This window comes from Emys orbicularis, chromosome 11, assembly GCF_028017835.1.
Source record: "Emys orbicularis isolate rEmyOrb1 chromosome 11, rEmyOrb1.hap1, whole genome shotgun sequence".
NCBI classification, from domain to species: domain Eukaryota; kingdom Metazoa; phylum Chordata; order Testudines; family Emydidae; genus Emys; species Emys orbicularis.
In genome coordinates this window covers 58792560-58810314 of record NC_088693.1, presented here as the reverse complement: position 1 = coordinate 58810314, position 17755 = coordinate 58792560, and the positions used below count along the sequence as shown (strand labels likewise).

General features: G+C 47.2%; 1 protein-coding gene across 3 annotated transcripts; it reads right to left on the bottom strand.

Annotated features, from left to right (window-relative positions):
- Positions 1–1051: 1051 nt before the first annotated feature.
- LOC135885510 (caspase-8-like) lies at positions 1052–15043 on the bottom strand. 3 transcript variants are annotated; one of them, XM_065413238.1, is made up of 8 exons: positions 14739–15043; positions 12444–12549; positions 10139–10277; positions 9989–10039; positions 6691–6758; positions 3756–3891; positions 2282–2783; positions 1052–1431 (listed from the first exon to the last, which is right to left on the bottom strand). In XM_065413238.1, the coding sequence occupies exons 1-8, from the start codon at positions 15041–15043 to the stop codon at positions 1296–1298; spliced, it is 1443 nt and encodes a 480-aa protein (XP_065269310.1). In that variant the 3' UTR covers positions 1052–1295. The 3 variants fall into 3 exon arrangements, with proteins under 3 accessions (XP_065269310.1, XP_065269313.1, XP_065269312.1); XM_065413241.1 differs by lacking the exons at positions 3756–3891; positions 6691–6758; positions 9989–10039; XM_065413240.1 differs by lacking the exons at positions 3756–3891; positions 6691–6758; positions 9989–10039 and having other exon boundaries at positions 2282–2841; positions 10152–10277.
- Positions 15044–17755: the final 2712 nt, after the last annotated feature.

Here is a 17755-nt window from a genome sequence, read left to right as displayed (position 1 = left end):
GATGAATGGGTGCTCAGAGGCTAATGTTTTTATCCCTCTCGCTAATCATTACTACAATAGTTATGTGCTACTATAAATGGGGATGCTCCTCCTCCCAGGCAGTCAGACTTCTAGTCAGAGTCCTTCCTACACTTGGCTGAGGCTGTATGGAATGGACAACTAACTTTGCTGTTGCTTACCTTTATTTTATATCATTTGCAACCCGTCTTTACCTTGTAATAGCATCAAAGCTCACAAGCCCAGCAGTGCTTGGAGTCCCATCTACCAAGGGAGGTGTTGCAAGAAGTGAGTGTGGTGATTGTGGCTATTTGGCTTTCTTCTGTGCTCTGTTACTAGAAGTAGGATTTGAAAACCAGTGAGGTAAGTAAATTAGTTTCCCCTGAAGTAAACCACTTCAGGCTTCCCTAGGGTTGCACCTTCACAACTGACTTAATTCTTAGGCTGCTAAAAGCAGATGCTCTGAAATATGGAGGCTCTTGCTGTCACTGTCTGACTGGCTATACTGGAGAGCAGTGTGTGGAACTGGAGAGTTAGATTTATTGAGAACAGAAGCTGAATAAGTATAATGGACACTTTATTAAGAAAAGAACTTATTATGATGGTCAGGCAGGTTAATAGCAACAGTGCTTTGAAAAGGCACTTCTGGTATAAGCCCTTGCCATATACTTTCAAAAAAAAAAATTCCAAATCTATCTTGTTGGACTAAAATGTGTATCCTTATTTTCAGGGAGATAAAATTTTCTGAAACTTACTTTTATTTTTGTACAAGCTGATCATAAACTAACTACATGTGTGCACAACCCTAAACTTGATTCTAAGTTAGTCAATATCTTGTTTTCCAAATTTGGTAGATAGTTCTCCCTGAAAAATACATGATTTGAAAAAGTGGCCAAGTGCCTCTATATTAATACCTGCTATCATCTACAGCAGTGTTTCTCAACCTTTTTGATACCAGGGACTCGCTTGCTCCCTTCCTAAACTGTGTCAGGGAGATATCAGGGACCGGTGCCGGTCCACGGACCGGTCGCTGAGAAACACTGATCTACAGGCACTGGTGAGAGCATTGAGCTATCCAGCAACCTGGTTGTACTCACAGTTCTGACAGACTACAAAAAGTGAACACTTCTAATGAAATAGCCTGCTCTCTGGAAAGCTACATTTCAAAAAAAAGGTATGTTTGTTCCCAAGCTGAGAGCACATACTGAAAGCTCTAATTTTGTAACAAACGAAAGTCCAGAACTGACTGCAGACTTTTCCATAGCAGATTTCAAGTTGGGGTGACTACAGTTCCCTGTTCAGTTGACTGGGAAGATGAGTTTTTTCCTGAGTGTGAAACTGGGCTGTGGCATCTGCTTCCCTTGGTTCAGCCTGTCATTCTTCCTGCTCACCTCCCGGTTCACTGCTGTCAGGATCGAGAGAATATCCTCTCCTCTGCCAAAAAATCAGAATCTCAGCATTAGCAACAGCAAAGGGGTTCACCTAACCTGCTGTCCACTAACACCTTTTGATTGCTTCAAGATGCTACTACATTATCCCATATCCTGATCAAAGCCAGCAGTGCTTGCTCTGTGGAATGAGCAAATAATGGATTTAACTTTATTATGCTATACTGAACAACTTACAGTGGCTGTTCTGTAATTGCTGTCTTCTAAACAAGTGAGTTGGACCCTATTTAGGTATTTCTCTTTGTATGTATGTAGGAGCAGTGTGTGCGTGAGATTCTCTCTATTATTTTATACAGAGAGAGACCTGTCTCTGTGTGTACAAATACATGGGTGTGTAGGTACATGCTCCCATCCCTGCCTCCATACATATATCCACAGATACCTGACTGAGGTGCAACTCACTTATGTAGGAGACAGCAATTACAGATCAGTTGTAATAGGATTTTATATTATACATGTGTGTCACTGCTTCATCCTCAGATTTACACAACACTTGTATCAATGAGGGTTGTAGGGTACTCTCCCTACAATCACTCCAGGTGAGGCAGATGTGTGCAGACAACACCCAACCACCCCACTAATTGCACCACGTATATAAAGCCTTGTCTACACAAGAAGCTAGCACTGGTTTAACTTGTCAGTTTAAAAACTGACATAGGTAAGGGTATCTGCATAGGTATTTGCACCTATTTAACTAAATCACGGCTTAAGTTCAACAGGTGAAATTTTGTATAGACAAGGTGTAAGGCTAAGAATGAAGAGGTGACAAAATGTATGTACATATACAAATCAGTGTTAACGCTTTTATGGATAAGATAGAAATAAGTTGTACTAACCGTGGACAGCTCTTCTCCAAGTGCTCGCACAGTGATTGTATATACCAAGTGCCCTGGGTTGTGCTTCTGTAGGAAACAAAATCCTTCATAGTGGCCATTCCAAGCAGGAAGTCTGCCTCATCTGGAATGCACTCCAGTTGAAATCTTGCATCTGCCTCTACAGAAGAATCCAGCTCTGTAGAATCTGTTTCTATATGTACCCCTCTCTGGAATGTGTCACCTTGGCAGGCCTGAATGAAGAACACTTTTGGTTTTCCAGCAAGTGAGGGGCAGTTCATGCCAGTGAAAGAAGTGGTTAGTGCCTGGATAGATGTTTCCTGCCCATCAGTACCAAATACGATGCCTTTATCACCATGGGAGAGGATGCAGCAAACAAAGCAGTCCCGGTCACGATGGTCCATGTTCCTGTAGACGTGCACTGTGTGACGGATTTGCTCTGCAGTGAGGTCTTTGTGTTCTGCTATCTCAAAGTGAAGTTTGGTAAAGACCTTTCTCAGAGCCGCTGGAGAGTAAACAGAAGGGGCAATGGGGGGAGACATTTTGTAACTTTTACTAAATAAATTAATCAGTAACTAAAGAGAATTAGGTTCATGCTTTTTTCCCCCCACCCATATACATTTAATTCCCCACCCCCATCACTTATGTTTTCAGAGTGGGAATTTATCTCCGCTACCACAGCAATGAGCATCAGAGAGGAAAAGAGGGAATCTAAGGGCCTGAACAGTAGTGATCTGATATTGTCAATATTTTCATTCACAACTTGCATGATAGAGTAGAGAGCATACTTTATAAATTTGCAAATGACATCTTTCTTGAAATGTGGTGCCCAGAATTGGATACAGTGCTCCAGCTGAAACCTCACCAGTGCCGACTAGAGCAGAACAATCACCTCCTACGTCTTATCTACAACCTTCCTGTTAATACATCCTAGAATGACATTTGCTTTTTTTCCCAATAGCATCACATTGTTGACTCATTAAATTTGTGATGCAGTATAATCCCCAGATCCCCTTCTATAATATGGCTGCCTAGCCAATTATTCCCCATTTTGTGTTTAGGCATTGGATTTTGCCTTCATAAGTGCAAAGACCTGCACTTGTCATTATTGAATGTTGTCTTACAATGAAGAATTGTTTTGGAATCAGTATCAAGATCATTGTGAATTCTAATCCTGTCCTCCAAAGTGCTGGCAACCCCTCCTAGCTTGGTGTCAGCCACAGATTTTACAAGAGTACTCTCTACTCCATCATCCAAGTTGTTAATGAAAATATTAAATAGTACTGGATCCAGGACAGACCACTGTGGAACCCCACCTGATATATCCCATCTCAGTTTGACAGTGAACGCCGTGATAACTAGTTAAGTACATTTCATACAATAGGCCAGACCTCTTCCCCTTTCTCAGATTACTCCAATTTCCCTGGAGTTCACAGATATGCAAACTGCGCCTGAATTTTTCTAGTCCTTGCTGTACCTGCATCGGCGTCTGTTCCGTTCCGGTCTTTTATGTTTTGAAGTTTAGGCACCTCTGATCTTGCTTTTGTAAAGTCATGATTGTTCAGGATCAGGCAGATTCCACGGGGCCGGCTGCTCATTTTGTACAAGTCAGGCTGTTCGGGAAAACAGATGAACAACCACCCACAACCTGAGCTGCGGCAACCAGTCATTCACATTTCATATACTCCTGCTGCATGTTCAATGGGTTCAGCCTAGTGCACCGCAGCTGGAGAGCTGCACTAATGGGGCAGCCAACGATTCTCCCTACACCAACGTCTCTTCATTGCAGGCTCTGTGCCACCTGCTTCCCTCCTTGGTGTAGGGGGTGTGCTGAGGCCGGGATGCTCCATCAGCTACTTAGTCACCATGGCTGCAAGTGACATAACTTAGGGGCATTGCGGGGGGTCTCCCTTCCACCTACCTCAACCACCTTCTTCTCTCCTCACATTCTTGCTCCAGCTCACCTATCCTTATCCTCACACAAAGCGCTCCTTCCCCGCTGTCTGATGTACAGGCCGCACCATCCCCCTCAGCTACCCCTCCAAACATTCCCTCACTGCTCACTTCACACCCATTATTCATCCTGCCCATTGTCTCCCTTGGTTTTCAGTCTGATTGCTTTTGCTTGTACCGGCCCATTTCCTTCCCCTGCCTCTGCTCTTCTCCACTTTACATTAAATTTTTTCTACCCTATAAATCTCTCCCCCACTCTCTCTGTCCAGTCCAGTCTCCTGCCCTCCCCATTCTCCCCCCATCTCCTGTGAGATCTCACCCTTGGATCGCTTCCCACCCTCCCCTAGTATCTTCCCCCATTGGAGCCACCCCCGATAGTCCTTCTCCTCAATCATATCCTACCTGCCCCTGACTCTTTCCCCCATCACACAGCTCCCTTCTGCTCCAGCATCCAGGCCCTTCCCCACTCTACTGCATCACATCTCCCTCTGCCTTAATTCTGCCTCCAGCACCTTCTCACTCTCCTCGTCCATGGCCACCTCCTGTCAGGGTTCACCCTCTGCCCCCGACCCCTGTTCTACATCCAGCCCAACCCCTTCCTGTGGCCCCCTCTGCTCCCCTCACAGGGCCCTGTCTGGTCATCTTCACTCTCACACCTATGCTCTCCTTTTCCCCCAGTACTCCAAAGCCTTCCTGCCTCCACCGGGGACCCACAGCAGGGGGACAGGCAGAGACAGGGCTATTAGGCTAAGAGCAGAAGGGAGTGTTAGTACCCTCTGCTGTCCAGAAGCAAAACTGCAGGGTTTACAGCCAAAGGAGAACATTTTTACCTGAATTTTTTTTCTGTTAGCAGCTTCTCTCCTTATTCATTACTCATAGCTCATGCCCCTGCCTGTGGCATTTGGGGGTGATCCAGTGGTATTGCTGGAGGCTCCAGGGCTAGGCTGAGGTGCCACCCTCCAGCTTTGGCTACCCCGCTGCAAGTCCCAGCAGCGCTCTTTGCCTCCCCACCCCCCCAGGGTATTTTTGATAAGCATCAGGGACAGGTCGTGGGCTTCTGTGAATTTTTTATTGCCTGCAACTTGTCCCTGACTTTCACTAAAAATGCCCATGACAGAATCTTAACCTTAATCGTGAGAATCCCCCGACTCACAGCCAGAGGAAGGGGAGCTGTGTAGGAGCCCCCACGCACCTGGCAGGGACCGGATCCTCTCAGGGTTTTTTTTCCCCTTCCAGCCCAGCTCTGTTGCAGGGATTACCCCCGGCACTGGCCTGATAGCTTCCTCCTTGTCCTTATACTCTCCCTCAGAAGCCTCACTGAACGTTTCTGCATTGGAGTTGTGGCTCCTGAGGGCAGGGAGGGGCCTGGGCCCTAGCAGCACAAGGGTCAGATGGCTGGGACCAGGCAGGGCATACCTCCCTTGCTGTAGAGCCTGCAAATGCTTTTTCAGAGAGAGGACCACTGCTTAGATTTAAAACTGGGTGTTTACAGGATAGCTTTGCCCTTCCAGAGCAGGGGCAGAGGACTCCAGGAGGGAGGCAAGGTGGCTGAAACCACCATGCTGCTTTTCACTAGATCCAAGGGCAGAGGAGGAGGAAGATTAGAAGTTTCAACTGCACAAAAATGAATAAAAACAATTTTTTAAAATAAAATTGACAGGAGAAACTGATCCACCACCATGTTCGCCCTGAGCTGAAGGACGGAGACCAGTCCTGGAGCCTCCAGCAACAATGCACCACCTCCACAGGTAAGGTCAGCCCTGAGTAACAAATGAGGAGAGACACCAGTGCAACAGCAACTCCTGTATGGTGTCTGGAGAGGCTGAGAGTGAAGTAGAGAAACAAGGCCTTATAGAGCTGCCATCTCTGTAAAACTGTAGCATTCTGTTCTTATAATGAATAGCAATATTTGGAAGCATCAAATGGACTGGGGGTCAGGATGAGATATTTAGCATCTAGCAGGATAGCTGCAGATCAAAATTTTCATCTTTGTTTAAAAGAAAAACGCAACCATCCAACCCTAACACAGAGCCACTCCGCTCTCTGGCACTGCTTATCAGTGTTAACTCACTCTGCCCTTCCTCTGTTCAAGAAATGGGCCCCTTCCAGCTACCCTGTGAAACAAAAGACTTTCAAGTAACAGATTTGCTGAAGTTGAATAACTGTGCCCCATTCTGCCTGTGCCCCAACTGACACAGCTTCAGAAGAACAAATATCCCATAAGTGACCTGTTTCCACCTCACAGACAGCCTCTCTGCACAGACAAAAAAACTAGCATCAAAATTTCCAGCTCATGCCAATCATTGAAAGGCTACCATCTGTTGCCACAAGCTTGTAGGGTTTTGTTTTCATAGACAGATCTGGCTGCTGCTTGATACTCTCCCTTCCTACCATCTGCCCAACACAACAATATCCCATATACAGCCAGATCCCCTAAAGTAACTTTAATCCTGATTTACCTGCTGGATTTCTTCTTGGATGCCTGGAGAATCCGATGCAGTCTGAGAAGGCCAAAGGCTGTCCTGGACTAAAATAATCCAGAAAGAGACAGTCAGGCATAGAACTAGGTAAAGCATAAAATTTTATCATCTGGGAAATTGTTACTTTAAAAGGTCCACTAGTTTGCTCTTGAGACACTGTGTAATTCCTGTTAGCAGCAATGCAAGTACAATGAGTAAGTGCTACCCTCTGACTTCAGTAAGGTGTGCGGAGGGGTTGGTTGCAAAAAGTTTTTTGTTTCAAAGTAGATGAACTGGAGTAAAATGACACAGGAATTGATCCTGTGCCAACTGGCAAAAAAAATTACAAAACTGCTCAATGAATTCACTGGGAGCAGGAGCAGGCCCCTAACACTTTGCTTCTTGTGAATCAAGGTTCACTGCTAGGATAATAGCTATTTATCTAATGGGTTTTTCATCTACTCTCACAACTGTGCTGACAAGCCAAATACTGAACTGGTAAAGCTATTTATCCAATAGGAATTTCAACTCCCTATCTACGATACTGACAAAAGCCAAAGTACAGGTAAAGCATGAATTTTCAATGAATTTTCTATGCCTCAAGAATGGCTCCCTAGTCCTTTCCTATTTTGGTACATAATGGTGAAAGCATTACATGGTAAGTGAGTAGCTTTAAAATCAAGGGACTTTCTGCACGGACCCTGACTACTGGATCCATAGCACCCACTCCCTTTCTGGCTAACACCAGATTAACTCTATGAAATCTCCCTGCTTCCAGGAATGGATTTTGGAAGTTTCAGTGTGCCACCACCAAAAAATGTATAGAGTGAAAAATAATACCACCTCCCTGGCAGCTAGTGGTCTTCAGCTATAGATCACAAAATACTTTTAAAAGGAGATCATTGTCATTATCCCCCACTTTACAGAGCTGCCCAAGGTCACCCAGCAGGCCACAGACAGAGCTGGTATTAGAACGGAGATCACCCGAGTCCCAATACAGTACTCTATCCACTAGGCCACATAGTCTGCTGGGGAGGCAAAGATTTCTTAAGAGTCCTTAACTAGATACACTGATATTAAATAGATCATTTTTTCCTTGCACTCCTTGGGGCCCAGAGCCTGCATCAGTTTCTGTGCAGCATCTCAGTAAAGTCAATGAGACAGCGCATGGATCTGTGTTGATGGAGCCTGAGGCAGGACTACAGCCTGCGTATAAAATAAAATACCTGCTAGAGACAGCAGGCATCTCTGATACTCTTTGCATATTCATTGCAATAAAGAACATTTTTAAAAGAAAATCTCATAGACTTTAAGGTCAGAAGGGACCATTATGATCATCTAGTCTGACCTCCTTCACAACACAGGCCACAGAATCTCACCCACCCACTCCTGTAACAAATCCCTAACCTATGCCTGAGTTACTGAAGTCCTCAAATAGTGGTTTAAAGACCTCAAGGTGCAGAGAATCCTCCAGCAAGTGACCCGTGCCCCAGAGGAAGGCGAAAAACCTCCAGGACCTCTGCCAATCTGCCCTGGAGGAAAATTCCTTCCCGACCCCAAATATGGCGATCAGTTAAACCCTGAGCATGTGGGCAAGACTCACCAGCCAGACACCCAGGAAAGAATTCTCTGTAGTAACTCAGATCCCACCCCACCCCCCATCTAACATCCCATCACAGACCATTGGGCATATTTACCTGCTAATAATCAAAGATCAATTAATTGCCAAAATTAGGCTATCCCATCATACCATCCCCTCCATAAACTTATCAAGCTTAGTCTTGAAGCCAGATATGTCTTTTGCCCCCACTACTCCCCTTGGAAGGCTGTTCCAGAACTTCACTCCTCTAATGGTTAGAAACCTTCGTCTAATTTCAAGTCTAAACTTCCTAATGTCCAGTTTATATCCATTTGTTCTTGTGTCCACATTGGTACTAAGCTTGAATAATTCCTCTCCCTCCCTGATATTTATCCCTCAGATATATTTATAAAGAGCAATCATATCTCCCCTCAGCCTTCTTTTGGTTAGGCTAAACAAGCCAAGCTCTTTGAGTCTCCTTTCATAAGACAGGTTTTCCATTCCTCGGATCATCCTAGTAGCCCTTCTCTGTACCTGTTCCAGTTTGAATTCATCCTTCTTAAACATGGGAGACCAGAACTGCACACAATATTCCAGAGGAGGTCTCACCAGTGCCTTGTATAACAGTACTAACACCTCCTTATCTTTACTGGAAATACCTCGCCTGATGCATCCCAAGACCGCATTAGCTTTTTTCACGGCCATATCACATTGGCGGCTCATAGTCATCCTGTGATCAACCAATACTCCGAGGTCCTTCTCCTCCTCTGTTACTTCCAACTGATGTGTCCCCAATTTATAACCAAAATTCTTGTTATTAATCCCTAAATGCATGACCTTGCACTTTTCACTATTAAATTTCATCCTATTACTATTACTCCAGTTTACAAGGTCATCCAGATCTTCCTGTATGATATCCCGGTCCTTCTCTGTATTAGCAATACCTCCCAGCTTTGTGTCATATGCAAACTTTATTAGCACATTCCCACTTTTTGTACCAAGGTCAGTAATAAAAAAATTAAATAAGATTGGTCCCAAAACCGATCCCTGAGGAACTCCACTAGTAACCTCCTTCCAGCCTGACAGTTCACCTTTCAGTATGACCCGTTGTAGTCTCCCCTTTAACCAATTCCTTATCCACCTTTCAATTTTCATATTGATCCCCATCTTTTCCAATTTAGCTAATAATTCCCCATGTGGAACCATATCAAATGCCTTACTGAAATCGAGGTAAATTAGATCCACTGCATTTCCTTTGTCTAAAAAATCTGTTACCTTCTCAAAGAAGGAGATCAGGTTGGTTTGGCACGATCTACCTTTTGTAAAACCATGTTGTATTTTGTCCCAATTACCGTTGACCTCAATGTCCTTAACTACTTCCTCCTTCAAAAAATTTTCCAAGACCTTGCATACTACAGATGTCAAACTAACAGGCCTATAGTTACTCGGATCACTTTTTTTCCCCTTCTTACAAATAGGAACTATGTTAGCAATTCTAACTAGAGTAACTATGAAAAATAAAAAAAAATAAGGGGCTTTAAAACAGTGGGTTTGGTTAGACATGATCAAATAAATAGAGCTCACTTTGTAACTATATATAGAGGTGGGACAAGACAGGTAGGTGAATTAAAAAGAATGTGACAGATGTGGGGGAAAAAGGTGAAAATTCATTAAGAAAGTTCTAAATGGCATCTCCTTGGAAGCTAATCTGTCAGTTACCTTCAGAGACTCCTGTTTGGCCTCCATGTCCTTCCGTGATGTACATTTCCACTGCATACCAAAGAAATTCATTGTTTAGCTACAGATGCTTAGCATATTAAACTGATCTGTCAATGCAAAAGTAACTGATGTGAAAGAGGCCATTTTTACCATTTCGGTCTAATTCATACTCTTCAATTTTCTTCAGAAGGCTTTTGTCAATTTTCTCACAAATAATCTTGAGGGTGTCTAGGTTTTCTTCTGCCAATAGTCCCTTCTTCTCCATCTCAATGAAAACATCGATCAGTGTCTGGGCAATTAGAAAGACAATTTCCTGTTAGAGATAGAATTTACTTTCCCTCCACATTCTCCAGTCTAGAGGCGCCTCTTCTTGTGGAGCCATATCCTCAGAGGCACTGATCATCCTCCACACCACACCACTGTGAATAGAGGCTACTCAGACCCGGGTAGGATGGGGCCCACAGTGGTGATCTCATATTTATACTGCGCTTTTCATTTAAAGGATTCCCATGGGGCACTAACTAACGATTGCTTAACTACGTATTGGAATCACTTCGACTACCCCTCAAGAGCAGCTGCCTCTGGAGGGAAAACAGGCAAAGGGGTCTCAACAGCAAAAAGTGCAGTGGAACGTAGGCAGGCAGAACAACAGGGCCCCATAGGAATCTGATCATGCCTGAGCATTCATCTGACTAAGCAGAAGCAACCAAGACCTCAGTTCCATCTCTCATCAAAAGATGATTCCTCCAGCAGAGCAGAGCCCCCATCTCCATTTCAGATTTGACGTGACTTTTGTGTATTTTTCTTTGTAATGAGAGAAAATGAAGTGTTCAGTCCACTTGGGGTGTTGTGGAGTGGGAGGGCAGAGGAATAGAGTGGGGCAACCATGCCTGCATGCTTCCTAGCTGCTGTTTTCATTGGTTTCAGTAAATCTCCCACAGTGGCCTGGACCAAGGAAGTCTGAATTATGCAAGTTAGTTAAGGCTACGTTTTAGTCATGGGTATTTTTAATAAAAGTCAGGGGCAGGTCACGGGCAGTAAACAAAAATTAATGGCCCACAACCTGTCCATGACTTGTACGATATACCCCTAACTAAATTGGGGGGGGGGCAGCCCAGGGGTGCTGAGGTGCTCGGGGGGGAGAGGGGTGGGGGGAGGCCAGGGGTGTTGCAGGTGCTGTGGGGGGGAGAGGGGGGGCAGGCCAGGAGGCACCACAGGTGCTGGCGGGGACAGCCCGGGACCCTGCTGGTGCTGGAGGGGTGGGTGGCAGCCCCGGACCCCCGCTGGTACTGGGAGGGGGTGGGGAGCGGGCAGAGATTGGTGGGGCCAGCAGGCTCCCTACCTCGCTCCGCACCTCCCCGGAAGCAGCGACATCCCCCTCCCTCAGCTCCTAGGCGGAGGCATGGCCAGGCAGCTCTGCGCGCTGGCTCTGACTCAAGCGCTGGCTCTGGAGCTGCCATTGCCTGGGAACAGTGCCTGCAGGCGGAGGCAGTGCAGAGCTGCCTGGCCACACCTCTGCTTGGGAGCTGAGGGAGGGGAATGTCACTGCTTCCGGGGAGCCCCCGAGGTAAGCACCACCCGGAGCCCTCGCCCCCTCCCACACCCATTTCCAAACTTCTGCTGGGGGAGGAGGGTACGATGGCCCGAGACTGCCCCAGCAGCGGCTGGTGCGACTGGCCCAAGGGCTACCTGAGCTACTTAGGGGCCCTCGGGCCAGCCGCACTGGCCACTGCAGAAGTCACGGAAAGTCACAGAATCCGTGACTTCCATGACCTCCATGACAAACTCGCAGCCTTAAAGGTAGCGTGCTTCAATAGTTAGGGCACTAGGCAGGGAGCTGGGCGATGTGGGTATCATTCCTGGCTCTTCCACTGACTCACTGCACCTGATCTGAATAAATCACTTAATCTCTGTGCCTCCATTTCCTCATCTATAAAATGGGGATATAGTGCTCACCCACATTCGTACAGCACTTTGAGGTCAATGGAAGAAAAGCACTAAGTATTATTTTATTGACTGATAATCCTTATTGATAAGAGCCATTTCTTTTGATTAACTGTTTAAGTGTCTGAGAAGGATGACAGCCACTTAATGGGATCCAGTGACAAAAGCACTCTGCTTGTGTGTTCTACCCCTTCTCCTCTACTGTCTCTATCTTGTCTATTTAGATTATAAGAACTTCAGGGCAGGGAACTGTCTACTGCTTACTTTGTTTATACACTATCTAGTACAATAGGGCCGCAATCTGGACACTACAGTAATAAACATGATTAATAATAATGAAGCATATAAGTCATCTAGTCCCTAGCCAGAAATATTCCTGACTGGAGGTGGGGGGAAGGGAAGCGGTGTTAAGATGTGGAAACATAGGGTGGCCATTCCCAAAGAAGCCCTGTTCTCCCACTACACCCTAAACAACTTCTAGATCTGCTCAAAGCAATGAAACAATTCTTACCATCTCATTGTCCAGCTTGCACTTCGGAAGCTCTTTGATCAGAAGAAACTTCAAAGATTTCAACTCATCTGTTGTTATGTTTTCTGAGAGCTGGAAGAGCAGGTACCTGGTGGGAAAACAGGGAGTTACTTCGCTCAGTATGAGCCAGTTGGTATCGTAGCTTTATTTAATATTGTGCTGCAAGCTACTGAGAGCTCACTAGAAGCATACATGGCACAAAATGTTAAAACTGTATGATATACACACACACAAAATGTATTTTTTTCCATACAGACACAAATGTTAACACAAAGGAAATTGATTTTTTTAACCTCACTTGGTCCCAGGACAACCTGGAATTCAAACATGGTTCTTTTTATGCAGCCAAAATGAGTTAGTTTTTAAAAACTAAGCTGAGCTGCCCAACCCAAACCCAATATGGACTGATGGATTTTACAGTTCAGTTATTAGTCAATGCTTTTTCTCAGTTACCAGTAACTCCCCAAGTTCCTAATCTGCTATAGTCTATGATAAATACACTGAGACATATCAGATCAGTTTACACTGCAGTCATATTTATACTGGCAGGTGAATGCCCACAGAGATGCTTTGTTCCAGATCTATCTTACAGCCAGCGTCGAGACCCTCAGTAGAGCTGAAAAACCTCAAACTGGGACCATTCGCATGTGAGGTGTATGTGTGTATTTTAATCAAATTCATAGAATGAAATCCAAAGTTTGTCCTGCAGCACTGTGGATGCACCAAAAGCAAGCATGGATCTTTAAACATCTGGGACCGTTAAACAGCTTTACAGAATGCCACTGAACTACTGACAGGCAACTTTAAAGGCAGATGCTGGTGGAGAAGGGTATCCTCCTTTACTGAACTCTCAGGACAGAAGCACACGCATTGGTGAGAGGGAAGGGAATGGAAGGAAGGATGAATTTGCATTGTGTGCATGTTATCTCAGATCACAGCCAGGGACTACTGTACAGCCGAGTCTCCACTCAGTCAATGAGCAACAAGGATGGATGGCAAACTCAAAACCAGAGCTGGGCAGATGTCACGTGGGGGCCCTTAGGGAATGGTGCTTTTCACTGTCTGAAAAGGTAGTCTGAAAGGCAGGCTAATATCAGTATGGGAGGCAGACAGCTGCTGTAGATTCTGCGCATGACACCTTCTCTCAGGAGCAAGCAGCTAATCTAACCCAACCAGCTAGAATCAGGGGTGTACTGAACTGTCCTAACTAGACAGACAATGAATACAGGCCTCCTGCCTCCGTTTCCTTGTAAATCCCACCTTACAGCAGTTACTCCCCATGCTCCACATCAAGGAGAGCCACTTCCAGCAGCCAAGTGCACTCTCCTTGGATTCCAGCCTGCTGCGAAGAGGAATTTGTTTAATTAGGAAATGAAGATGCTGGTTTTCATTTCCAGGCTCAGGCCAGACACACCCACAACTCCAATTGAAACTTCGTACAGAACTGGGCCCTAAAGTGTTTAATGTCACTTATCCAGACCAGGAGTTTGGTTTTCTGAAAATAGGATGCTCTCTAGTCTGAGCACTAATACTATGTAATCCTCCAATTTAAATAAACAGCTGCAGCCAGATCCTCAGTAAAACATGGAACAGCTCAGAAGGCAATAGTGCAAAGACCTTTATTGCTTTTGCAGCTCTTGGTCCTAGTGCCAATTTGTGACGGCCTGACCCCTGATATAAAGTAGACAGCCTCAGGGCTGCTCTATATTCTGACTGTCACCAACAGTCATTCTAGCATCTGGACACAAGGGCACACAAGTCAAGCTCATACCATCCAGGGATTTCCCCCCATTCTAGGAGAAGCCTCAGATGGTCACTTATGCCACATGTAAATCTGCTTTGCCCTGCTAGAACAATGCAAATGCAGACTTAATGGGTCTGAGAATCTGACCCCTCTCCTGGGATGAATTACTGTTTCCAATCTACTATTTAAAGGAATGCGCAATTTACTCTGTCATTTATTATTTGCAAGTTGTTTAAGGTGCATCAGTGTCAGATTCACATACATTTACTGTACATTAATATGCACATCAAGGTAGCAATTTATTTATACACATTATGCAAAGGATTGCATAACTGTTTTGCAGACTTAATGTGGCTCCCATTAACGTCAATGGCAAAACTTCCATTGATTTCGCTGGGAAGAGGCTGAGGCCCTCAGAGAGCACTTATGGACAAACCACAGGTACAAATCACATGCAAATCATTAACATAATTTATACTTAATTTTTCATGAGGCATTAGATTCCCCCACCAATATGATACAGAGCTACCCACCTGAACTGAGATACCTTTGCCCTCCCTGGAATTTGAAGCTCCCTCTCCATCTCCTCTCTGCTGGAGCTCAGTTTATCAGTTAGGATGTCTATGCGGTTTATCCTGAACAGCAGCTCCTTTAAGAAGGACAGATTGTCTTCCTCCATCATGCCCTTTTCCTCGAGTGTTAGGAATAAGGCCTCAGGATCACGGATGCCTTCCTGCTTCCGCAGTGGGATGTGTTCCAGGCTTAGAAACTTCAGAGCCACCAGGTCTTCTGTGGCCAGAGCCTCACTGATGGTGTAGAGGAGCTTGTGGAAGTCCATCTTCCTCGGACAGCTGACAAAAGGTTATTTCAGTCGTAGATAAAAGGAAAGAAGGGTCCCAAGTGGCCTCTGTTTAGACTGTGAATAAGAAAACCGCTGCATGTATCTGGTATGGCAGCAATTTGCAAATAGTCTCATAAACTTTGTACCTATTTATTTTTTTATTCGTCCCTTGCAGCTGTCATGCCTTTATCAATTCTAGCATTAGGATTGCATACCACTGGGTCATCTACCTTAGTCGAGTACCTGCATTTGGCAATGGCCAGTACTTGGGATGCTGGAGAAAATGGCCCCTCATTCCCAATAAGGGCTTAATATCCTACACCAGGGGTCGGCAACCTTTCAGAAGTGGTGTGCCGAGTCTTCATTTATTCACTCTAATTTAAGGTTTCGCGTGCCAGTAATACATTTTAACGTTTTTTAGAAGGTCTCTCTCTGTCTATAGTATATAACTAAACTATTGTCGTATGTAAAGTAACCGAGGTTTTCAAAATGTTTAAGAAGCTTCATTTAAAATTAAATTAAAATGCTGATCTTATGCCGCCGGCCCGCTCAGTCTGCTGCCGGCCTGGGGTTCCGTTCGCCTAGGCCGGCAGCAGGCTGAGTGGGACCGGCGGCCAGGACCCCAGCCAGCAGCCAGAACCTGGGCCAGCAGTGGGCTGAGCGGGGCTGGTGGCCGGGACCCCAGACCAGCAGTGGGCTGAGCGGCTCAGCCTGCTGCCACTCAGCCTGCTGCCGGTCTGGGGTCCTGGCCCTGCCCACATAGAGTGGGTACCTACTGTCTCCCTGGTTTGAGTCCATTCTCTTCCTCTCTCTCTGCACTGAGCACAGGGCTGGGGGTGAAGGAGCAGGCTGGGGGTTGGGGTGTAGGGTCTGGCCAGGAGCTAGAATGAAGGAGGGGGCTCAGGATTGGGGCAGAAGGTTTGGGTGCGGAGTGCTTACCTGGGCAGCTCCCATTTGGTGTGAGGGGTGCAGGTGGGAATGTGGGGTGGTGGTGCAGGAGCTCCCATTTGGTGCTTAGGGTGGGGATGGGGATGTGGGGGGTGCAAGAGTCAGGGCATGGGGGGTGTGGGGGCTGGGTATGTGTGGTGGTGCAGGAGCCAGGGCAGGGGGCTGGGGGTGTGTGAGGAGGGTGCAGGAGTCAGGGGAGAGGGCTGGGGACATGTGTGGGGGTGCTGGAGTCAGGGCTGGGAGTGTGTGAGGGGGGTGCAGGGGTCAGGGCAGAGAGCTGGGTGTGTGTGAGGGGGGGTGCAGGGATCAGGGCAGGGGCTTGGGGGGGATAGGGCGGGGAGCAGGGTGGGAGTTGGGACTCCAGGGCTCCGGGAAGGGGCTGGTGTCTGACGCTCAGGGGAGGAGTGCTGGGAGCAAGGACTCTGGATTCCTAGGTTTCCAGCTGGGCTTTAGCTGTTCGAGGGGGTGGGGGGCAGACAGAGACTAGGGCTCTGGACTCCTGGGTTCTGCCCTCAATGCCGGAGGGGAGCGGGGTCCAGTAGGGGGGCAAACAGCTGTGCATATCTCTCTATCAGTGTTATAGAGGGTGAACAATTTATGAGTTTACCCTATATAAGCTTTATACAGAGTAAAACGGATTTATTTGGGGTTTAGACCCCACTGGGCGTTGGGCATCTGAGCGTTAAAAACAGGAACACTTCTGTAAGTTGCTTTCAGTTAAGTCTGCAGCTTTGGGGCACGTGGTTCAGACCCTGGGTCTAGTTGGAGCAGACTGGTGTGTCTGGTTCAACAAGACAGGGTGCTGGAGTCTCAAGCTGGCAGGGAAAGCAGGGGCAGAAGTAGTCTTGGCACATCAGGTGGCAGTTCCCAGGGGGGTTTCTGTGATCCAATCCATCACAGCAGGCACTGCACAGAGCCACCTGGCTGCGCCTCCGCCTAGGTACCAGTCATGCTGGCCACTCCCGGAGCAGCGCGGAGCCAGGGCAGGCAGAGGGAACCTGCCTTAGGCCAGCTGCGCTGCCGACCGGGAGCTGCCTGAGATAAGCGCTACCCAGCCGGAGCCCACAGCCCGAACCCTCTCCTGTACCCCAACACCCCACCCCAAGTCGGAGCCCCCTCCTGCACTCTAACTCCCTCCCACACCCTGCACCCCCTCCCACACCCCAAACCCCCTCCCTGCCCCAGCCCTGAGCCCCCTCCCGCACCCTAATTTCCTCCCAGACCCCGCACCCCCTCCCACACCCCAAACCCTGCCCCAGCCCTGAGCCCCCTCCCACCCCCTGAACCCCTTGGCCCCAGCTCAGAGCTCCTCCTGCATTCCCAGCCCCACTCCAGAGCCCGCACCCCCTCCTGCACTCCAACCCCCTGCCCCAGCGAGTGAAAATGAGTGAGGGTGGGGAAGAGCGAGCGGGGGGGGGTGTTTGAAGTGAGGGGGGGCCTCAGGGCAGGGCAAGTGTTCAGTTTTGTGCCAGAGGCTAGGTCTACACTACCCGCCTGAATCGGTGGGTAGAAATCGACCTCTCGGGGATCGATTTATCGCGTCCCGTTGGGACGCGACAATCGATCCCCGAATCGACGCTCTTACTCCACCAGCGAAGGTGGGAGTAAGCGCCGTCGACAGGAAGCCGCGGAGGTCGATTTTGCCACCGTCCTTACAGCGGGGTAAGTCGGCTGCGATACGTCGAATTCAGCTACGCTATTCGCGTAGCTGAATTTGCGTATCTTAAATCGACCCCCCGTAGTGAAGCCGTAGCCTTAGAA